Below are 25,267 nucleotides of genomic sequence, written 5' to 3' on the forward strand. Positions count from 1 at the left end.
ATCGTCCTAATCCTGTGATAAAGAATTTTCCTTTAAACCGTGTTGTTATCACCATGTCGCAGGTTAACATTTTTCATTGACCTTAACCATTGCGATATGGTGACAACCATATTTTATGATAGTCCATCTCATCATTGTTTCGCGACCGAAGATGGAATATTATTTTATGCTTTTGCGAAATAATGATGTCCAAAGTGTTCACCACCATATGACGGGGGAAACAAAAAGATAAGTTCCCTGCTCTGTGTAATGGCGATAAGTCATTTCATCTATGCCAACTAGTAACAAAAAAGGGAAAAACAACCCCGAAATGTTTAAGGGGCCCTCCTATAGGTGGTTTTAAGTGATTTGACAGCCTGCTCCAGTCAACTGAAAAATTAGAATTTTAGAGCCTGAAAGGAATTGAAGGCATAAAAGCGTTAGGGTTTAAGGTTTTAAGACTCTAATAGGAGGTTTTAGTAGGGTTCTTAGCTAGTGGGGTTTATCTCAGATTGTATTTTTGCATGGCTAAGGTTGACATAAAAATAGTCAACATTTTTGGTAACTTAGAGGGGTGACAAGCTTGCTTAGGTAAATAAGACCATAAGCCTTAAATATTCATTGTGCATAGAATCAAGGCTTGAAAAAAACAAAATTTCTACCCCTACAACCTGCAAAATTTCAGAACTCTGCCATTCTGAAGAACAGCCCGTGCACATGCACTTGCTGGAAAGCTGGGAAATATTTACAGATATGTACAAAAATTGAGATCACCTTAAGCACATGATTTGAGGTGAATTCCATTTACTACAACTGGGAGGCCTTCACTAGTCAGCTTTGTCAAATTGAAACAATTTGCCTCCTTGCAGCCTGTAATCACATAGGGACCAATCCATATTGCATCAAATTTTGAATGCCTCCCTGATTTTTCTCTATCAGTATCCCACTTTAGGACAAGGTCCCCAACCTTGAAGGTCCTAAAAGTGGCTTTCTTGTCAAAACTTTTTTTCATTTGTCCTTGATGGACACTTAGGGCCTGCATGGTCTTATCTCTGCTCTCTTCCATCTCTTTTAGCTTTGCGTACCTAATTAATATGGCATCATTCTCTAGTAGCTTTAGCTAGTGTGCTAAATCAAGGGAAGATAACTCAAGGTATAAAGGAAGCCTTGCTTCCCTTCCATATACCAACATAAAAGGAGAGTTGGCTAATTCTCTCTTTGGAGTAATCTTATCAACCTATAGGGTTTTTCCCAACTTTAGGTGTCATGACTTCTAGTTATCAGCAAGAGTCCTCTTGATGATTCTAATAAGATTTTTGTTGGAGGACTCAACGAGTTCGTTGCCTTAAGGGTAATAATTTGATGATGTGTTCAAATACACATCATGTTGGATTGCCCATAATTTGATTTGAGATCTCACAAAGGATTTTGCATTGTGTAATATGATTGTGGAAGGAGCTCCAAATCGGGTTGCAACCCCCTCAAGGAATTGAACCACTAAATTCTTAGTTGCATCCTTTAGAGCAACTACCTCTGTCCACCTGGTAAAATAATGTGTGGTAGCCAAAATGTACTTGTGTCCTAATATTGACATAGGATTAATGGAACCAAGTAAATCAAGGCTCCATTGTGAAAAGGGTTGATCAGTTGAAATGGGGTGAAGAGGGGGAGCAACTAGTACTTGCTTGCCTACAAATAGTGCACATTCTTTACACTATCTAAAACACCTATGGGTATCACTAAATAGAGATGGCCACTAATAGCCTATTGTCATGATCTTCATCTTGTTGATAAATGTCCTCCTCGGGGCCCATTCTGGAACTCTTCTAATAGCCTGTTGGTTTGATCAGCTATTATACACCTTAGCAAGACATTGTTTAGGCTTCTTTTAAATAAAATTTCAGCCACCAAGGCATAGGGGATGGACTTCAACCTGAGATACCCTTTCTTGGTTCTATCAAAGTGGGGACGATAACTACCATCCCTTAGGAAGCTAGACATAACCTCAAACCAATCGGTTTGTGCATCTCCTTGGCTGTTAATTATAAGACCAATGCACTTACCATCTCAGTGCCTCTACCTCTTCCTCACCTAGAGTTTGAAAAGAATTCCTGTAGAATTGAAATGATATACTGGCCCAATGCTCCTGATAATGTAGAATCTTGACAGGCTTTTGAGAATGATAGGCAAATCGGGACATTTCTAGATAATATTGAGGTGTTCATGGAATCTTTCTTTGAAGGAAGTGAGTCCGAGTGTAAATAATTCTGCCCTGACAAGGAGTTAGGGGAAGATATGATACATCTAAAAAGAAATAACTTTCCTAAAGCTTTAGTTTATCTGGAGCACCTTTTTGATAGGCATTATAAATATATCAAAAAGAAAATGGCATAATCAATTAATACCTCTAGAGAATATGAGACAATAAATATCAAGCGCTGAGATGATCCAAAGTTGGTATGTATTAGTAAATGTTGTACATCAGAAGAAATAAATAAATTGTTAAATCTTTTGATTAAATACAAAGATGTACTCACTTGGTGTTATGATTATTTAAATTACTTAATTAGAGGATAACATCAACACCACATACCCCTGGAGGTGCTTATGGAGTATGCCACCTTCGATGGACGGTATCCTAGAGCCTTTGCTTACCACTTTGTGCTCCTCAACCACTTTCAGCACAAGGTGAGAATATAGTTTCCCTTCTTCCTTGTGTCCTCGTTGAATGTTAGTCTTGTTGAACATAAGAAGGATCCTCTAAAAAACCATATCTTGCATGAAGGTTTAATCCTTCTTATTTTCGAACATGTTAAATCACTACCACCTATATACCCCCCCCCAAGGTTAACATTGATTGAAACAATTCTCAGTCCTTGAAGGGTGATTACAATAATGACACTAGTGATGGTGATTTTTCTCCATCTATGTCCCCCTAAATCTAAGGGTAAAGTCATTATTGTTAAAATCCCTAAATCTAAGAAACATCGTAGCTCCATCTCTCCTGCCCCTATCTGAAATCTTCACTTGGGCTTAAGTCTGCTGGTTGTTTTCGTTGACAACCTTTCGAGCTAGGGCAAGCTTCCCTCTCCTTCGGCTTCTAATGAATCCCCTTCTCACCAAAACATTGAGAGTCGTCCACCCTTTCTGAATACCCTTGACCCTTCCTGACATTTGCTCAATTCCGAGAAGGAGTGTGTTACTAATGTCCTAGCCTTAGCCAAAGATGGGGCGATGGATACCTTTAAGATCTTCAAGTCAATTTTCCATGAGATCAAAGATATCCAACTGAAACAAAGTGTTGACAATAGCAACTTGGAGGTTGTTAAAGTAAAGGTTAGGCAAATGGATAAAGTGCAGGTATTTGATGAGAATAGCCCCTAGTCTAAGAATGAGAAGGTCTTTGTCATCATTTGCCTTACGACCACTATGGAGGATTTTGATCATTACAAAAAAGACTATGAAGTTAGGATGGCAACTTAGGAAGAGAAAATTACAAAAATAAAGGAACCCATCAAAGTTCTTGTTAAAACTAGTCATGGTGTAATTGGTGCCACAATGGAAAGTTTCAAGAATATGATTAGCAATCTTGAAGAGAAGCTCCAACTGAAAAATATGGTGGATGTGGACATAAATAATGATCAGAATATCTCCTTGGGCACCAGCAAAAGGACAAGAGGCACCTTGAATAGAAAGGTAGTGGAACCTCCTCATGACTTTCAGAAGCTTAAGAATATCATTGACACTATGATTGAGATTGAAAAAGAGAATGCATAGTTTATGAAATTATTGGACTAGTGTTGGTGTTTTGTTGTCCCTGTGTTGGTTCTGGTTTTGCTGGTCTTGTTGTCCAGTTTTATCTCCTGGTTTCTGGTTGTTATTTTGGTATGTTTAGCATATTTTCCTTTATTCTTTTGAGGCTTAATGATTTTCTATGGGGTTGTTTTTGTTTTGTGGTCCTTTTGGCTGAATGCCTTGTTAAGTTTGGACTTCTTTGTGCTTTATTAAAAATGATTTAGATTCCCTTAAATAACTGTTTTTGCCTTAATAAAAAAAATCAACACCACATACCGTTTGAACCTAGAACTTTCCCTTTTAGACAAAAACAAAGAAATTACAATCCCAAAATCATTGGTGTTATTTTCAAAGAAATTGATAACATGTTGAAAGAAAGAATTATTAACCCTATCATACACTCTACTTGGGTAGCAAACATTGTTCTTGTATGCAAAAAGAATGCAAAGATAAGGATATACCTAGATTTTAGGGACCTAAATCAAATCCTCTCTAAAGGAAAACCACTCTCTACCAAATATGGATCATGTATTACAAACAGTTGCTGGAGCATGAATGATGTCTATGATGGATGGATTTTCAAGCTACAATTAGATCAATACAGATTAAAAGGACCAGCTTAAGACAACTTTCATCACACCTTGGGGGACTGTTATCACAAGAGTGCGCACCCTTAATGAACTCTCAAGTTCATCAACCCTGTAACACATGAAAACAACCTTCAAGTGTGGGACCTTGCGTTGTTGAGGTTGAATCTCCAGAGAAGGTCGACTTCCTATCCAATCTGAGTGCAAGTGTTGGTCTAACCAAACACTGATAAATCTAAATCTACTGATTTTGAGAGGGAAAGGGGAGAAAGAAGGGATGATTGAAAGGGGTGAATAAGGTTTGCACCTAGATGGAATATGATCTTCTCTGCCTATAATTGCACAAAGCATCAACAAGATTACCCAAAAATATGCACAAAGTTATATCCCAATTAACTTCCTGAATGAAGAGTGAAGGTTGGAAATCTTGCAGGATGGCAAGAAGAATTGAGATTAGTTCACATGTGACATCCGAAGAGGGATCAACATAGTCACGTACACTAAAGATGTAAAATAAGAATGTATTCAAACAACAAGGTAAACCATTACACAAATTGTATGAACTAAATGAAGGAAAAATAGGTAAATTATATTAATTAAAAGGCAAAGAAAATTTTACAAAATACAAAAAACATAAGTTTCCTACCAAAGAAAAGAAAGAAGATCCTGAAAACAAGTTACAATATTATCTTTGTAGTTTAGGAATAACTCTGATTAAACTATAGTTAAGAAACCCTAACCCTAGATAGGGCTAGGTTACAAAAATATCAGAGAAGAGAAGATATTATTAAGGATGATCTGACAGCGTGTTACAATGGCTCTGAGAATGTCCTCTACCTTTGGAAAAACAAAAAAATCTACAGATAAAGGGAAGATCTATGCAATTGATTATCTAGGTGGTTTCTGCAGGCACAAAAACTCTCCATTCGCAATAAACGGGCATGGGTGTGGACTGGAATCATCTACAAAAGTCATGTCTAGAGAATGGCGAGGACCCTGAGAGTAGGTGAGTTGAATCTGATTGGATTCGCTACCGACTGAACAAAATTTGGGTTTCGACCACTTGGTCGCTAACTACCCTGCACAAGAGTTTAAATTTTCACCTACCTACAAAATTTGTATTTTGTCCTTTTGATCCTCCATGTTGCGCAAAAAAAATGGACGCACGAGATTGTGCCACACAGGCCTCCAAAGGGCTCAATTTGAGTTTAAAACATGGTCATTGATCGACCTCTTAAGTGAAAATCCATGGCCGCAGGCGAGACACGTGGCAAGTCGGGTCCACTTAACCTATTGTTGCTTTACAACACTTGAAAGCTCTTCATATTTTGACCATGTGAAACAATGATATTATCGCTATATCGTGGCCTTGAGGATGCCTTTATGTTTTACCGCTATGAAACAATGATGTTATCGATATATCCCAGGCTCAAGAGGCGATTAAGAATTAATCGGCCTGATCCTGTGATAAAGACTTTTCCTTTAAACTGTGTTGTTATCGCCATGTCACGGGTTAATATTTTTCATTGACCTTAACCGTTGCGATATGGTGACAACCATCCTTTATGATAGTCCATCTCATCATTGTTTCGCGACCAAAGATGGAATATTATTTTATGTTGTTGTGAAATAACAATGACCAAAGTGTTCACCGCCATATCACGAGGGGAACAAAAAGATAAGTTCCCTGCTCCACGAAAAGGCGATAAGTCATTTCATCTATGCCAACTAGTAGCAAAAAAGGGAAAACCAACCCCAAAATGTTTAAGGGGCCCTCCTACCGGTGGTTTTAAATGATTTGACCACCTTCTCCAGTCAACTGAAAATTTAGAATTTTAGATCCTGAAAGGAATTTTTAAGGCATAAAAGCCTTAGAGTTTAACGTTTTAGGACTCTAATAGGACGTTTTAGCAGGGTTCTTAGCTAGTGGGGTTTATCTCAAATCATATTTTTGCATGGCTAAGGTTGACATAAAAATATTCAACATTTTTGGCAACTTAGAGGGGTGACAAGCTTGCTTAGGTAAATAAGACCAGAAGCCTTAAATATTCATTGGGCATAGAGTCAAGGCTTGAAAAAAACAAAATTTCCACCCCTACAACCTGCAAAATGTCAAAACTCTGCCATTTTGAAGAACAGCCTGTGCACATGCAGTTGTTGGAAAGCTGGGAAATATTTATAGATATGTACAAAAACTGAGATCACCTTAAGCACATTCTTTGAAGTGAATTCCATTTACTACAATTGGCAGGCCTTCACCACTCAGCTTGGCCAAATTGAAACAATTTGCCTCCTTACAACTTGTAATCACGTCGGGACCAATCCATATTGCATCAAATTTTTAATGCCTCCCTGATTTTTCTCTATCAGTATCCCACTTTAAGACAAGGTCCCCAACCTTGAAGGTCCTAAAAGTGGCTTTCTTGTCAAAACATTTTTTCATTTGTCCCTGATGGACACTTAGGGCCTGCATGGTCCTATCTCTGCTCTCTTCCATCTATTTTTGCTCTGCGTACCTAACTAAAATGGCATCATTCTCTAGTAGCTCCAGCTAGTGTGCTAAATCAAGGAAAGATAACTCAAGGTATAAAGGAAGCCTTGCTTCCCTTCCGTATACCAACATAAAAGATGAGTTGGCCAATGCTCTCTCTGGAGTAATCTTATAAACCAATAGGGTTTTTCCCAACTTTAGGTGTCATGATTTCTGGTTATCAGCAAGAGTTCTCTTGATGATTCTAATAAGATTTTTGTTGGAGGACTCAGCTAGGTCGTTGCCTTAAGGGTAATAATTTGATGATATCTTCAAATACACATCATGTTGGATTGCCCATAAGCTGATTTGAGATCCCACAAAGGATTTCGCATTGTGTAATATGATTGTGGAAGGAGCTCCAAATCTGGTTGCAACGCCCTCAAGGAATTGAACCACTAAATTCTTAGTTGCATCCTTTAGAGCAACTGCCTCTGTCCACCTGGTAAAATAATGTGTGGCAGCCAAAATGTACTTGTGTCCTAATATTGACATAGGATTAATGGAACCAATTAAATCAAGGCTCCATTGTGCAAAGGGTTGATCAGTTGAAATGGGATGAAGAGGGGGATCAACTAGCCCTTGCTTGGCTGCAAAAAGTGCACATTCTTTGCACTGTCTAACCCACCCGTGGGCATCATTAAATAGATATGGCCACTAATAGCCTATTGTCATGATCTTCATCTTGCTGAGAAATGTCCTCCTCGGGGCCCATTCTGGAACTCTTCTAATAGCCTGTTGGTTTGATCAGCTATTATACACCTTAGCAAGACACTATATAGGCTTCTTTTAAATAAAATTTCATCCACCAAGGCATACGGGATGGAATTCAACCTGAGATACCCTCTCTTGGTTCTATCAAAGTGGGGAGGATAACTACCATCCCTTAGGAAGGTAGACATAACCTCAAACCAATTGGTTTATGCATTTCCTTGGCTGTCAATTTGTTTCTTTTTCTTGCAGCAGGAGGGAGACCTTTGGGTCTTTTCCAAATGTTGAGATAAACTACTCACAGAGTCCTCGACCTCTTACCAACTTGGTTATCTTAATGTTAAGGTCATACTCCATGACGTTTGTAATCCATCCAGCCCTCTTTTCACCTATATCCCTAATCAAAAGAAAATCTTTGACGCTGGAATGAGGAACTAGGAGTTGAATACGGTTGTTAGAGAGCATGTGTTTGAACATTTTAAATGCTCTAACAACTGTGATGACCCATTTCTCAACATAGTTGTACTTTATTTCATAATCTTTCAGGCCTTCACTGAAAAAAAATGAAATGGGCTGCTCCAACCCATCCTAATTTACCTACGTTAGGACAACAGATATACTTGTTTCTCCTCCCAAGTTGTAGAGGATGAAGTCTTTCTCATAATTTGGATTGACTAAGGTAGGAGCCTAAGCATTGGCTTGCTTGATCTGATCAAATCCTTCTTTACCCTCATTAGTCCACTTGAAGATCATGTCATTTTTTAGCATGGTAGTGAGAGGCTTTACCATGGCATCCAGGTTTGGGATAAACCTTCTCAAAAATTAATCCTTCCAAGGAAGCTTTAAAGTCCTTTCTTGTGGCTTGGAAGTGGAAAAGACATAATGGCTTCCACTCTCTCTAGATCAATGGCCAGACCATCCTTGGAGACAATGTGTCCTAGAAGCTTTCCCTATCCTATGGCAACTACACACTTGTTGGGGTTCAAGGACACACCATATTCCCTGCACTTTTTGAATACTTTCTCAAGATGAGAAAAGTGGTATGCTGCATGTTTGGAGTATACAGTGATATCATCAAGATATAAAAGCACAAAATCTACTTATACTCCCTTAAAGGCCATATCCATGGCTCTTTGAAAATTTGCACATGTATTTGTTAGTCCAAAAGGCATCTTACAATAGGCATATAAGAGCCCCATTTAGTAGTGAATGCAGTTTTGAATTGGTCTCATTCTTGGAATAGGATCTAATTATATCTTGACTACCCGTCCATGAATGAAAATCTTTTAGAGCCACTAACTTTGGCTAAAATTCGTTCCATAGAAGGAAGAGGATAATGATCTTCGAGGGAGGCCCTATTGAGGTCCCTAAAGTCCACACATAGTTTGATTTCCGCATTCTTCTTCCTAACTGGAACAAGATTGGCTACCCAAGAAGAATGTTTATTTCGAAAAATAATACTAGATTGTATAATCTTATCTATCTCTCTTCTCATCAAAGGCTCAATTTTGGGATTTATAGGTCTTTGCTTCTATCTAACTAGTTTAGCATTAGGATCAAGCTCTATGGTATGTTGATCTAGGTTAGGGTCAAACCCTTGCAGGATCTTCATATGTAAAAGCAAAAACATCATCATATTCTTGACAGAGATTGACAAAATTATTTTGATCTGATTGGGAACATACCTTTCCCAAATTAAGAGTTTTTCCTACCACCATGGTTATTGATTTGTAGTCTCCTTTCCTTGTGGCCAGGTTCATAGCTCTCCCTTTCATTTTATCATCATTGTTGAAGATCCCCTCCAAGGTGATCAATCCATTGGGCATCTTATTAGAACTGAGTTGCATGATTTGATCTCCATATTGATCTTGTAGCGGGGCTTGCTTCTTGTGGGAAAATTCTGCCTCATCTTGCAGGAAGTTCACAATCTGCCAATCTGAGTCAAAGACTTGTCAATTCACTTGGTTACCAGGAACTACAAGTCTCACTACAAGTTTTATCTAATGTTCTTTTTGTGCTGCGACATGAGATGGAATGTCATGTTGAGCACCTACTACTGCAAGTCTGTCAACATGTTTATTATGTTTTCTAGGGACATTAGATATATTGAAGGCCTCAAATCCTTCAATTAGGTCCCATGCTCTATGTTTGTAGGACTTGAGAAGGTTGTTCTTTGTGATGCTCTAAGATCTAATATTATTAACAACCAACTCACTGTCTCCATACAAACTTAAGGATTTGATCCCTCTATTTTGTGTCATTTGGAGACCCAAAATCAAAGCTTCATATTCAACTACATTGTTAGTGCAACTAAACTGGAGTCTAAAAGAAAAGTAATATTTCTCCCCATTAGGAGAAATCAGCAATACACCAGCCCCTGCACCATTTTTGTTCCTTGATCCATCAAAGAACATGTCCCATAACCCCAACATATCATTGTCTTCTTGAGAGAGATTGTGGATAGGGGTGTTTTCCTCATGAATGCAATATGTGCCCAAGTCGGTACCATTGACCTCATCAATGGGTCAAACTTAAATGCATTTGCCCACTTATCCAGTAGACAATCAAGAACCTCCTCCAACTGAGTTGCAGTCTCCCTTACCAGAATTTATTATTTCTCTTCATGGAGGGTGCAATTCATGTTGATAGGGCTTGGAGGGTAGGGCTCAATGTGATCTTTGGAAATAGGCTTTGTCTTGATAGTGACCTTTGTGTCATATATTGTCCTAAACAACATGCGAGACCAATCAGATTATAGGTAGCCACCTATCTTAGCAGTGAATTCCCTAGATAGACAAATGAAAAAGTAGGTGGGGAGTTCAATGACTGATATGTCTTGCAACACACTGCAACTAGGGCATGCATGCAAGGTAAAATTCAAATCCTTAATGACCCCAACAATCTGAACTGATATTCAATCAAGATGCACAACCCCTCTTGTTATAAGCTCATATTTGATACCTAGGCGGTCAGCTACTCCCTTAGGCATAACTGAATTGCTAGCCCCACTGTCTATCATACAATTATGGACAAGATTATTTTTGATGATTAAAGAAAGATAGAAGGGGGGAGGCTTACTGATTTTCTTTGGATTCTCTACCTCCAAAGGATACACTAAGCTTGTTGAAGTTGAAGGGCTGCAACCTTGATTGGTATCCTCTGCAACATCCATCCCTTTTAGGCCTTCTTGAATTAAGTTAATTTGAGATGGGATAGAAAGAGAATCCCATATAGAGACATTAAGGCTAGATCTCTTCATCTGTTCAACAATATTAAAGGGAATGAAAACCTTAGCAAGGATCTTCGTAGCAACTAGGTCTAGTTTTGTTATTATAGGAGCCTTGGGTGGTTCTCCTTTCTTGACAATTTGTGTCAAATCTTGCTCTTTACTTGGAGCAGTCACCCTGATAGACACCTTTGGCGTTGAAGATTATATAGCAGCCTGTGAAGATTGAGTTGCTATAGTAAAAGTAGCATTAGGGTCCATGGCCCTCTTCTTTGATCTTCTATTGCTGACCACATTGTCACTGCTAATCTGATTCATTCCACAAAAATCAGTCTGCTGCCAATTCATAAAAGATCAATATCCTTGTGGATGACTTGGGCAATCATTAAAATCTTGTTGTCCTGAAGTTGGTTATTCATTTTGTGCCACCAAGGCCTAAGAAAACTCACAATTCTAACATGAAGCTTGATTATGTGGTTGATTGCATTTATTGCACCATTATTTATCTTGAGCAAGGTTGTTTTGTGTTGGCACTATAGCTTTTGAGGTGATTGCAACTATTGGATTCAAGCTATTCAAGGGCCTAGCATTACTCCATTGGTTTTTCCCTTGAAAGTTGGATCTATGTTGCTGGTAATTTGAATTCGATGCTTGGTAAGGTTTGTTGTTAGCCTACGACAGTTATCTTTTGACTGAGACCAATTCATTTCCATACCCCTACAATTGTTGTTGCAAAGGGTTGATCATTTTTTGTATCGAGGTTTCAAGAGAGGCCTGTATTGAGGTCTGCAACTCCTTAATCTCGAAAGATAATGAAGAAGGTGTAGGCATAAGCGTTTGACTTGTTGATACCATTGGTGTCGGTACCATAGTAGGATGTTGTGTAAGAGCCTCGGGAAATAGTGGCATTGGAGGCCTACGGGACTACTTCCCTACTTGTATTAAGAAATGTTTTGCCCTGATGGCAGTGTCGTAAGCTCTTGGAAGATTTTCTCCTCCCATTGATTGAATCATTGCAGCAATATCATTATTTAAATCCCTAAGAAAATACAAAAAAAGCATGATTTGATGAAGGCTTTACCAATGATGGGATTCTATCCCATGTCTTTTGAAATCTATAATTAAAATCACCCATGAACTCATGGGGTGCTCTTTTGATTGTAGTTAGTTTCTCCATAGGTGACAGATGATCATTTTTTTCTTTGAAATTTTTGCACAAACTTTCTCCTAGTTCATCCCAGTTGTGGATTGAGCCAAAGGGTAGACCCCTATACCACTGTAGGGCCTTTCCCTTGAATGAAGACACAAGAAGCCTCACTGCAATGTTGTCCTCTATCACATCAAATATGGTACAAATGCTTGACACATCTTGAACATTTTCCTCCCAATGACAAAGGTCTCTATAGTAAAGAAAGGTATAGCCTTTAGGGATGCTATTGGAATATCATATTTTTGAGCTAGGACTAAAGGGTTACCACCATTACAAGTGACAAATGTGTGTGCTCTAGGAATTGCCATGGGGAATATTGGTCTATTGATATGGATGGCAGGGCATGTAGGTTGTGTTAACCTTATAATAGGAGGGGTAGAGTGGGATCTTAGGGGTGTAAATGATTCTGCTTGGGTTCCCCTAGCAGGTGACAAAGAAACTCTACTCCTTACTCTTCTAGAATCAGAATATGATAGCTCAGAATATTGGAACTTTCCTCTAGAAGATGCTCTAGTTTGAGCTCTTGGCATGAAAATGACAACTAGTCACCACCAAGAGTCTAAATTTGTTCCTCAAAATTGCCAAGTGCTTGATTGCTTTCCTCCAAAGGCTCAAATGCTAAGAGAAGCACTTAATCCTACTTAAAATGTAGAATTGACTATCCCACTAGGCGTGCCATCAACTGTTATCACAAGAGTGTGCGTCATTGATGAACTCTCAAGCCCATCAACCCTATGACACATGGAAACAACCTCCAAGTCTAGGACCTTGCGTTGTTGAGGTTGAATCTCCAGAAAAGGTCGACTTCCTATCCAATCTGAGTGCAAGTGTTGGTCTAACCAAACATTCATAAATCTAAATCTACTGATTTTGAGAGGGAAAAGGGAGAAAAAAGGGATGCTTGAAAGGGGGGAAATGAGGTTTCCACCTAGATGGAATATGATCTTCTCTTCCTATAACTGCACAAAGCATCAATAGGACTACCCAAAAATATGCACAAAATTATATCCTAATTAACTTCCTAAATGAAGAGTGAAGGTTGGAATTCTTGCAGGATGGCAAGAGGAACTGGGATTAGTTCATAGGTGACATCCGAAGAGGGATCCACACAATCGCATAAGCTAAAGAAGCAAAATAAGAATGCATTCAAACAACAAGGTAAACCATTAGACAAAATGTATGAAGTGAATGAAGGCAAAACAAGAAAATTCTATTAATGAAAAGACAAAGAAAATTTTACAAAATATTAAAAAACATAAGTTTTCTACCAAAGAAAACATAGAAGATCCTGAAAACAAGTTACAAAATTGCCTTTGTAGTTCGAATAATTTAGATTGAACTATAGTTAAGAAACCCTAACCCTAGACAGGGTTAGGTTACAAAAATATCAGAGAAGAGAAGATCAAATTAAGGATGATCCGATGGCATGTTACAACGGCTTTGAGAATGTCCCCTGCCTCTAGAAAAGCAAATATATATGTAGATGAAGGGAAGATTTGCATAATTGATGAGTTGGGTGGTGTCTGTAGGTACAAAAAAACTCCATTCTCAATAAATGGGCATGGGTGCCACCTAGAATCATCTGCAGAAGTCATGTCTGGAGTAATGGTGGGGACCCTGAGAGTAGGTGAGTTCAATATGACCGGATACAGATGCTGACTGAACAAAATTTGGGTTTCGACCACTTGGTTGCCAAGTACCCTACACAAGAGTTTAAATTTTCACCTACCTGCAAAATTTGAATTTTGTCCTTTTGATCCTCCATGTCGCGCAAAAAAATGGATGCACGAGATTGCACCACACAGGCCTCTAAAGGGCTCAATTGAGTTTAAAATATGGTTGTTGATTGACCTCTTAAGTGAAAATCCACGACCGCAGGTGAGCCATGTGGTAGGTCAGGTCCACTTAACCTATCGCTGCTTCGCAGCGCTTGAAAGCTCTTCATACGTTGACCTTATGAAACAACGATGTTATCGCTATGTCGCGGCCCTAAGGATGCCTTTATGTTTTACTGCTGCAAAACAACGATGTTATCGATATATCGCAGGCTCAATTAGTGGTTAAGAATTAATCTGTGATAAAGCCTTTTCCTTTAAACCACACCATTATTGCCATGTCACAGGTTAACATTTTTCATTGGCCTTAACCATTGTGATATGGTGATAACCATCTTTTATGATAACCCCTCTCATCACTGTTTTGCAGCTAAAGATGGAATATTCTTTTATGCCACTGAGAAACAATGATGACCAAAGTGTTCACCGTCATATCGTGGGAGGAACAAAAAGATAAGTTCGCCACTCCGCAAAATGGCAATAAGTAATTTCATCTACACCAACTAGTAGGAAAAAAGGGAAAACCGGCCCCAAAATGTTTAAGGGGCCCTCCAACTGGCGATTTTAAGTGATCTGACCGCCTGCTCTGGCCGACTAAATATTTATATTTTAGAGCTCGAAAGGAATTGAAGGCATAAAAGCCTTAGGATTTAGGGTTTTAGGACTCTAATAGAAGGTTTTAGCAGGGTTCTTAGCCAATGGGGTTTATCTCAGATCGGATTTTTGCATGGCTAAGGTTGACATAAAAATAGTCGACAGGGACATTTGCATACAATCGCATGCCCTTCAAACTAATCAATTGAGGTGCTACTTTTCAAAGGGTTATTGATCTGTCATTTGGAGACCTGAGGAATAAGATCGTTTTAATTTACTTGGATGACATGAATGTATTTTCTAAGAGAAGAGAAAATCATTTTAAGGATCTAGAAATAATTTTACAAAGATGCAGAGAACATGGTGTTTCATTGAACCCCAAAAAGCATGTTTTCTATGTTACCAAAGGTAAACTTATCGAACTCATTGTTTCTAAGGAATGAATAAGAATCAATCTTGAACAGGTTAAATCCATTTAACAACTAATTTTGCCATCTAGTAGGTTGGGGGTAAAATCACTTTTTGGTTAGGTTAACTTTTTGAGGAAGTTTGTCCTAGATTTATTTAAAATCACCAAACATATAGTGGATATGATGAAGGAGAGACAAGGTTTTAAGTGGAATGGTTCTAGTAAACAAGCATTCAAAAAGATCAAGGAAGATATTGCATGCACATCAATTTTGGTACACCCAAATTTCAACAAGGACTATTATTTATTGTTATGCATCAGAACACAACATGTTAGTCATTCTATTGCAAGCTAATGAACATAAAATTGAAAAAACCATTTCCTTCATGAGTGTTCCCTTAAAAAATAATGAATTGAACTACTCTCAAACACAAAAGCATGCTTTCTTAGTCATAAAGGTAGTCAACCAATTCAAGTTTTATATTTCACATTCTCACACTATGGTTTATGTAGCTGACCCAATAGTTAAGAGTATTCTTACTCAATAGGAGATTAGTTGTAATACAAGAAGTGTGTGGGTAGCTAAAGTACATGAGTATGATCTAGATATCAAACCAACTAAGCTAGTCAGATTTTGAGGCCTATGTAAATTGATAATTGAGAATGAACCCAAAGCTTGATAGAAGAAGCCCTATGGTGTTTCTTATTAGCTTGCAAGATCCTTGGTTCTCTAATATTGCCTTTTATCTAACTTATTGTGAATGCCCTCCACACTTATCACCTTGAGAAAAGAGAGATTTGAAGTTGAAGTTGGAAAAGTATGTTATCTAGAATGATACTTTGTATAAGAGGGACTTGGATGGACATTCCTAAGGTGTGTTGACAAAGATCAACAACAAAAACTTTTAGAAGCTTTTCATAAGGAAGCATGTGGAGGACATTCTTCATATATTGTGATTTCTTTCAAAAAATTTATGCAATGTTATTACTAGCCAGACATGTTCAAAGATGCATATCATTGGGTCACTAAATGTGAGAAGTGCAAAAAGTTTGTAGGAAAGCCACAATTAGTAGCCCTCCCTCTCAAACTAGTAGTAATTGAAGAACCTTTCCAAAAATGGGGCTTGGATTCAGTAGGGCCAATCAACACATCATCAAGTGTAGGTCATACACATATTTCGACGACAACAAACTATTTTACAATATGGGTGGAAGCAATACTAGTAAAACACACTACTTCAAAAGTGGTTTGCAATTTCATTAAAGGAAACATTATGGTGCATTCTGGAATCCCATTAAAGCTACCAAATAGTAATAGTACAAGCTTCTCATCTTCTAAAGTGATACGTTTATGTTATGAACACAAGATCACTTTAGCCCACTCATTAGATTACTATCCTCAAGGTAATGGGCAAGTTGAATCTAGCAATAAAAATTTAGTATCAACCATGAAGAAGTTAGTAGATTAAAATCAGAAGAACTGTCATAAGAAACTATATGAAGCTTTGTGGGTAGATGGAATCATGCCAAATAGAGCAATTGGGATGTCACCTTTTGAGCTAGTTTATGGTATTGGTTCTACCCTACCTCTTCCACAAGAGCTTTCAACCTCTAAATTACAAACCCTAATTGAAGATCAACAATTTAAAGACTCATTGGAAAAAAGGATCATGTATCTAACTGAGATTAAGAACAAAGAGAAGACATGGTAGATAAAATCACTCTTCATTCGTCGATGATAAAAAGGATTTTTGATAAGGCAAGACCTAGAAAATTTATGGAAGGGGACATGGTGTTGTTATAAGATAAGAGGAAAGAACCAAAGGAAGGCAACGACAAATACAACTCTTTATAGAAGGGCCCCTTTAAAATACATCAGGCATGTGGGAACAATGCATTCAAATTATCTTATCCCGATGGGACAATCTTGCCTCTCCCTTATAATGGGAAAAGTCTAAAATTGTACCATATATAAAGTAGGTAACCCCTTCCATTGTATTAGAGTAGTGTAGGTGTTGTCAATTTTTGGTGTACATGTGTGTCAGTCCTTTCCATGTACATTTTCAATGTCCAGACTTTGTTGCACACTTTTCATGACTAGAGATTCTAGGTTCATAGTTGCATCCTTATCAATCTTGGTACCCAGACAATATTGAATTAAAGATTGAGCTCTAATACCATGTTAAAGCAAAGATGAAGCTTTGATACCACGTTGAATTCAAGATGGGGCTATGATACCATGTTGAATTTTGCAACACAAGCTTGCAAGATCAAACAACAAAATAGAACACCTTCCACAAATGAGAGTAGCAGGAAAAATATGTCATATTCCTCAAAAGCAAATATTAGAGAATAAAATTAAAATTCATAATGATGTGCTTATATAAAGAGCACAAGGATACCCTAAACTAAATTTAGGAGAATTAAAGTGCAAGCGCGAGGAGCAAAAAAATCTCGACTCTAGCTATAATAGATAAACAAAAGCTAAACTAGATGCACAATTAAAGCAACTCGAAGCATAAAAGAACAACTAAGTGAACTTAAGCAAAAAAATATCACTAGTTGATAAAATGCCTTAGTAGTCAGAGCTAAATGTTGCCTTAAATTTTACCGCACAATGGAAAATTTCAAGTGTTACTCTTTGTTTTGCACTCAAGGTCAACATTTCATACCTTGGTGTGTAACTAGATCCGTATTTTTGTGATTTATCTAGTTTTTTTTCTCGAACTTAATTGAGCTTCTGCTATCTTGTTTTGAACACTTAAGCAGTTTGGTCTTGGTCCTCCATTTAAAAATTTACGTCAAACATCAACATGTCTTTTCAAACTCATTTTAAAGTTTGGATTTGAAATACATCATGAACTTTTTTTTCAAAATTTTCAAACACCTTAACTCTTGAAATGATGTTAGAGCCCGACATTCCATCCCAAACTTGCCTTTCAGTCTTTGTAATGTTCAAACTACACTGTCTTAAAGTCTCTTCAATCTTCTTTCGAAACAGTTGTCGTACTCTGATGCAGTTTTTAACCAATTGGGGCCCAACTACTCACATTTCTAAGAAAGTTTTTAAGGCGGAGGTTGTCAGGGTTTTCATAACTAACTCTTTACAAAGAAATGGAAAAGATGTGAAGTTCAAAAAGAAGGTCGGATCTCAAACAAGTTATCAAACCTCATCGAATCTTGACATAGCATTCCAAACTAAGGCAAAGACGAAGTAAAGAAAGTAATCACATATCTATTTTGAGCCCACGAAAACTATAATTAAAGTGGATATAAGACATAGTTTGGAACCTTTTTCAGACACTGACAAGGTTGGCAAATTAATTCAGAGCCAAATGCTAATGAGATGTTTGAGGTAATGTGCATTAATTATAGAAATCCAAGTAAGGTGAAGATTAAATGCAACACCAAAATGAGATTAATACCCTTAAAATTCTCATTTTGAGAGCATTATTCAAGAGATTAGTGGAGCTCTTGAAGTGTTGAAGCAAAATTATGCAAAATTGGTAGTTGATCTAATCGAAAGATATTGTTTTCCACCATTATTGCTCACAAAAGTAAGTATTTCTAAAAACTATTGAAATTTTTATCAACAAAAGTAACTAAATTAAGAGGAAACCTTGCAAATTTTTTCCTAAGAATTAGAGGATATAATTTAATATGAAATACAAATACCTAGGATATGAGAATTTGAATGGATTATAAAATGCACTACCAAAGGTCGGGGACATCAGGTTAAGGCATATTAATATAGAAAACATCTGGGGCAAAGCAAAGAACCCTAACAGACATCATATCACACAAAGTTTGAGACAAAGCGAGTTGTTAGAAGCAGCAACATTTCCACTAGTAGTGTAGTGCACAGATTTGATCATGGAATACATCAATAAATACAACCCAAACACCCGAGAGATTAAAATAAATGACAACAGGGTTGTCATAACCCTAGACCGGGATACAATTCACAATCACTTACGACTTCCAAATAGAGTGGTCAATTGTCATTGGGATTTCACCATATGACAGACACATTTCAATGAGAAAATGGGCTATTATAGAAACGCCATAGCCAAGGAGTGGTTCGTTGTGCCAAGGAGAGGTCAATCCTAGTTGTCAAAGACGTTTCATAAATCGTACTTGAAAGGAGAAATAGTGGACATAATCATTTTATTGCATAAGTTGCGAGGTAATGTGGACGCCTTCAATTTAGATGAGCAGATGTATTTCTATGTACAAGCTACATGTGTTGGTGAACAATACTTAGATTGGGCAAGTCTAATTAGCGATAGGTTGCATACTATGATCACTTTCTTCCCCCTGAACAATTTTTCTATACGTCATCTTACTAGTTTTATGCCCTAGCTTGGTCGAGATATCGGACCAAATTAAATCATGTGGAGCAGTTTGAAGGTAACATTCAAATTATGATTTTTATCTAGACCTTCAATTGCAGAAAATTTACTCTAACTTTAGAAGAGTGAACGATGCATTCACAATGAGGCTTGTGATGGAATTGCAAGGAGACTTAGGGAAGGGAATTCCACCATAAGCCAATTAATTACTCATTATGGAAGTTATTTCATACAATTTCAAAGGTTTACCTACATCACAGCAGGCAACTACGATAGTTTTCTGCAAAAGCTACCTACCTAAGTATGTAGAGGACAAATTTGTCCTAGTTGTGGTATGTAGACAAGTTTGTTAAGTTTAACAAAAGTTGTTTGAAAGAATAAAAATTGGAATTCAATTTCTAATTTAGGATATTATGTAAAACTCAGTCAGATGCATTGAGTATTGCATTGAGCATTGAAAGAGATATGGTAAAATATACCACTTCAACCTGTTGTTATATGGAGCCTAATCAGACTCAGAGGTTAAATTTCCCCTCCTTTTATCGGCGTAGTTTCCCCCCAAATTATTTAACAGGGGTTTGGGTGTAGTGCCCCCAAGGAGAGGTCAAGGGGCAGCAAGTGTTATTTTTCTATTGGCTAACATATTGTGACCCTGTAACTGACATAAGTCTTGATAAATAGGCTAAGGGTTATGGTTTTCTATAGAGAATTTTGTACCATTTTTGCAGTGGTATTGAGTTGCAAGGGATTGTTGGTTGTAATTGATTCGATTTACTGGATAATAAAATTGGACTCTCTGTTTGGTGGACGTAACCCAAGTTTGGGTGAACCATGTTAAAATTGTCTCTCCTCTGTTATTATTTATGTGTTTTTCATTCCTTTGTTTAATATTTATTTGCATATAATCGAATTTTTTTGCATGCAATTCCTAACACAACCTATGATTATCTTTGGTTGCATTATGATAGCAAAAAAATTATCCAAAATAAATTGCATTTAGGCCCTACATACAATAATGTATCCCACCTAGAGGACTATTGGGTGGATTGTGTAGACGACAATTGAGTCTAGAAGCATAATTGGATGAGACTGAGTTTGAAACAAATAAATGAGTGTCAATTAAGATGGGATGTTGAAGGAATCCAATTTGATGGATCACATCTACACAACTAGTATTCAAACACAAACATTGGTCCCTATAGATTGGAGTTTACCTAAGCATAGAGACTTGCAAATGTAGATTGCTATAGTCCTGAAGAGGACACGAATTTGGTTGGCCAAGAAGAAAGCAAGAAATTCAAAGGTTTCTCCTAAGAAGTCAAAGAAGGTTGAAGAATAGAGTAATCCAAGTATTGTGAATGCTTCTTCTTATGTTTTTTCTGCTCAAATAAAACTGACAATTACCCTAGGTGGAAATGGAGGTGATGATGAGCCACCACAAAAGAGTCTCTTGAAAATACTTGTGGGGAAGTTTCATTACTAGATGTTGGAGCAATGAAGAAAGACGAAGAAGGGGAAGATAAAATTAAAGAGAAGGAGATAAAGATAACAAAAAAGGAATAGTAGGGGAACACAAGCAAGATGAGGGAGCAATAGACTCCAATCCCAATGAAAGTCCCAAAAGTGATCAATCAAACCCCTCATTTCTTTTTAATTTGCAAAATGTAGAGAAAACCCCCAATTGAAAAGAACTTTATTTACACTAGACTCTTTCAAATGCATTATGCAAACACTTTCCTCTATCATCGCTGGAAGCTTCCTTGTCCAAGAAAAGAAAAATTGAATCTGTCAAATTGCCACCTCGTGATGCACTTAAACAATTGTTACAATCTTCTCTCTATCCTAAGAGTAAGAAACTCAAGACCACTTCAAGGATAGCAGAGGATGACACCTTAGATCATCTATTTTTAGAAATTGCTCATCCCATCACACAAAAATATCCAAGTCAAGCTACAATTGCTAATTTTAATATGGCTCATATAGACATGGAGCCTCCTAGTAGAGATGCAGACTTGCACAATTTCTAGGTGATAGCTACCAAACTAATGGAAAGGATTGGAAGGAATAAGTATGATAAAGAAGAGTTGGAAATGACATTGAACATGCTTTGAGATTGTTTGAGATCATTATTGGGCCCATCTTCATAGTCATTTGGTTCCTTGGATTTTATACTTGATCCCAAATCAGATGAAAACAAGGAACTAGTTGTCAAAGTATAGATTGATAGCCATTTTGGCCGCACTACTCAAGAATGGATTAAGAAGTTCAAAGCTAAAGGGGGGCCTTTTATTGATAACCTGAGGAAAGTGTATGGTGAGTTTATTCTAAAAAGGAATGTTAGCATCTCTAAAGTAGAAAACACTAAACAAGAAAGATCTACGTGATTGAAAACAATAGAACTTAAAGAAATAGTGGCTCTCGGAACAAGTATTATTGTTGCTGAGAAGATTATAACCAATGCACAAAATAATCAATGCATAGTTTGGATGGAGAATCTAAAGTAGAAACATAATTTTCTGGAAAAGAATATCAGAGAGCAAAATAGGCTACTCAAGGAAGCAAACGAGATGTTGGATAAAATTGTGTAGGAATCCGTAATATTAGCTACCACATCAAGAAAAAAAAAATTTATAGAGATGATACGACAAATGAATTAAAAGATAAGTTTGAGAATAACATTGACACTCTAGCTTATCCCAAGACCTTGAATGAGGACAACTTGAACAAGTTGGTTGGGATCGATGCTACACTGACAGTGTGCAAATCATGCCCAAACCTTTACTATTAAGAATGAGGCAACTTGATGCAACATGGTGCAGTGGATATTGAGAACATAGAATGTTTGTGTCCCAAGGGAATAGGAGATCCTAACCATTCTAAAGGTGCTGGAAGAATACAAAGCCAGGACAACGCAACAACAACAGACCTAACAGGGCAATTCGGCTAATCAAAGGTACCACCTCAACCATGATATCGCTTCTCTTCTTTATTTTTTGTCATGTTATTTTAAAAAGAATTTATTTTAAATGTTTCTTCAAAAGAACCAATTTCAATATACATTTGGCAATTACATGTGGATATTATAAATATACATTTAAAGGACTTTGGAAAGGTTTGAATTTTGATCCCTTTTATACTTTAGTATAAGAGTGAGAAACAATCAAGAAGATCAATAAAAAAATTATTGTTCGTCCATTAAAGAATTTTTATTATCTCTATGCATTAATGTAAAGTTGCTTTGATGTTCATATTGAATCTATGAATTTAAATGAACTTATGGATGTGATTACTTCTTTGTGGGTAAAATTGATCATTTGAAGCAATTATCACTCTATTTTTTGGAAGTTCATTAATGTTCATTTTGGGTTAAAATATTTTTCACATTAGTATTGCATATTTTTGCATCAATACTAATTGTGATTTGTGCTAAGGATGAAAGGTTTTTGAACCTGTAGATTCAATCTTTTGTTAAAAAATTTATCTTTCAATTTTGTTATTCATGCTTATTGCATAGTGATGTGCAAGCATTTGTTGCCTTTTTCTACTTGCTAGTGAAAATTATACCTACATTTAATTTTCCTTAGATTTTGATTATATAAATCTTATGAAGGGAGTTGTACCTTTACTAAAACGTAGAGGGAAACTAATTTATAGTTTACCCAATTATTGATTAACAATTGACTCTCACTTTTGAGCAAAACGAAGTCTTTGTTTATCAAAGAGACAAAAATTTAACCAACACTAGTGAACATAAAAAAGTTTAGGTGATGTAATGATCCATGGGTTTCTCAACCCCTAATAATTAGTCGATATTGTTGAGACTCCATTAGTTTTTACAAGGTGTTTGATAATTGTGAGAATATTAGAAAATGTGTCTCAATCTTGTTCATAATGTTCAATATATCAAGAATGTGATTTTCAAACTATAAAACAAGAAAACCCAACCTCGTAGAGTTAGTCTTTTGCTAAAAAGGAAATGTGGGTTGTTCAACATCACTTTCTCTACTAGACTTGTTGATATCTATGCTATTATATTTAGCATTGTCCCCACTTGGGTTTATTAGTAACATTTGGAGCCTTCGGTAATTATATGTTATTTCTTTTCATCTCAATAAGAATTTGGATACAATCCAGATTTTTGTATGGGCTGTACTTTTAATTCAGGTGTTGCAGCAGAAAAGTTTGCTCTGAATTTGATAAGGTGGAACTTGTAATATCCCATTGGGGCATAAATACGCTTTAGGACGAACTTGATATTACGTGCCTCCTTGAAATTGATTGTGGCACAAAAAGTTATTGAGATGGTTAACGTGTGGTCACAATTTATTTTAGATACCTACTAGATGTTATTGTACTTGTCCAATGAATATTCAAAGATGGGAACATAACAAAATTGGATGGCGTCTACGCCCCGAGAATATTCGTAACATTGGCAGTAAGTAGACAACAAATCCCGAACTTGGTGGTGTGCTAATTTAAATGATATGTTCAGCATTATTAAATAATTTAATGGAGTTTGCCATCTTGAGCTAGAAAAATGCATTCTAGAACATTTTCAGCTACTAAAGATGCAATTAGGACATCTTAAGCTCCCAGAAGACATTTACGAAATATATTTTTAAAAGAAAAGAATTCGTGGAAAATCTTTAAAAATAAGATCAACGTGAAATTGTTGATGAGACAAACACATAGATCAGCTTCTTACAAGAAGTTTTATTTATTTTTTCCAAAGTTTCGTTTTGAATGGACAATGACTTTTATGCATGGACAATAAGGTCAACATGAATTTGCTGATGAGACAAATGTGCAAATACTTTGGCTCCTTACAAGAATCACTAATGTATTCCTCCATAAAAAAAATTCAAAGAACAGTGACTTGTAATCACAAGGCGCACAACTTTCTTCTTTGCTCATAACAAATTCCTATTTTTATGATGTGAGTATATGTTTTAAAATGTCAAAATTCAGTAGAACAGTTTAAGTTTCAAAAACTCTTTTTTCAATGTTTCATTAGTTTTATAGGGGAAAAGATAAAGAAGTTGAACATGGTCCAATAGTTGTTATAGTATTTATTGATTTAATGTCCAAAATTCTAACAATATTACACCAATAATTGAGATTCTAAAGTTACTAACAATATTACACCAATAATTGAGATTCTAAAGTTACTAGTGTAGTTACTAACAATATTACACCAATAATTGAGATTCTAAAGTTACTAGTGTTGATGATGACTACCCATAATTGTAATTGAATGAAATGTATTCCTTAGGTCTAAAAAGAAACAAATCATGTCATGTGATGCAGATCAGCGTACCACTCAGAAAAAAATATGCTAATATGGCATCATATTTGTTGATGTGGCCCTAAAACCTTAGTTATAAGCAGGGACTTGCCAAGTAAACTGCTATAAAAATTTGAGAATGATTTGAAATTTCCACGTAAGATTTTGAAAAGCGCAAAATTAGGATGCTCAACTATTGGGTCCTCACCCCAATGTTACTATTGTCATTTATTAGCTTTTCCAATATACCATTAATTTTAAATACCATACACGAGGACACGAGGACATCTGCAATATGAGGGGTCAAAATTGAACAGTGTATTATAGAGTGCATATTACAGATTTTTTTGTTTACAACATACATCTTATTGCAGCAGACATGAGAAAGGCCAGGAAAAGAACAGGACAAGAATTCAACAAAACCCAAGCATCTACATGTAGCGTGATTCTAAATCATCGTAAAAGAAGATAAAACTATACATAATGCTTAGTAACTTGACAAAGGGATTCAAGTGCCAAAAAAAAAAGCCAAAAAGGCTACTTTGTGAAAACATATCACGCTAGATAATGTCAAAATCTCCAAATGTAACTCATTGCAACCATGCAACTCCAACATCGCAAAATAGAAACAATAGTCAAATGAAAACATCCGACTCCCAAACTAAATTTAACCTTCAACGCTTGAACCGAGGAATCTGCATCAACCCAGTAATAAGAATGGTAATGTATAAGCATTAAATATTGCTTATAATATC

At 36.6% G+C, this 25,267-nt stretch overlaps 1 protein-coding gene across 1 annotated transcript in view; it reads right to left on the minus strand.

The window, feature by feature from the left end:
- Positions 1 to 24,808: 24,808 nt before the first annotated feature.
- LOC131072211 (uncharacterized) overlaps positions 24,809 to 25,267 on the minus strand; it is a 135,231-nt gene continuing 134,772 nt past the window's right edge. The window contains exon 13 of the mRNA XM_058008299.2: positions 24,809 to 25,207. Within this exon, the coding sequence (XP_057864282.2) occupies positions 25,187 to 25,207 (21 nt within the window). The 3' untranslated portion in view covers positions 24,809 to 25,186. The remainder of the gene's footprint in view (positions 25,208 to 25,267) is intronic.

Source organism: Cryptomeria japonica, chromosome 6 (assembly GCF_030272615.1).
Source record: "Cryptomeria japonica chromosome 6, Sugi_1.0, whole genome shotgun sequence".
NCBI lineage: Eukaryota > Viridiplantae > Streptophyta > Pinopsida > Cupressales > Cupressaceae > Cryptomeria > Cryptomeria japonica.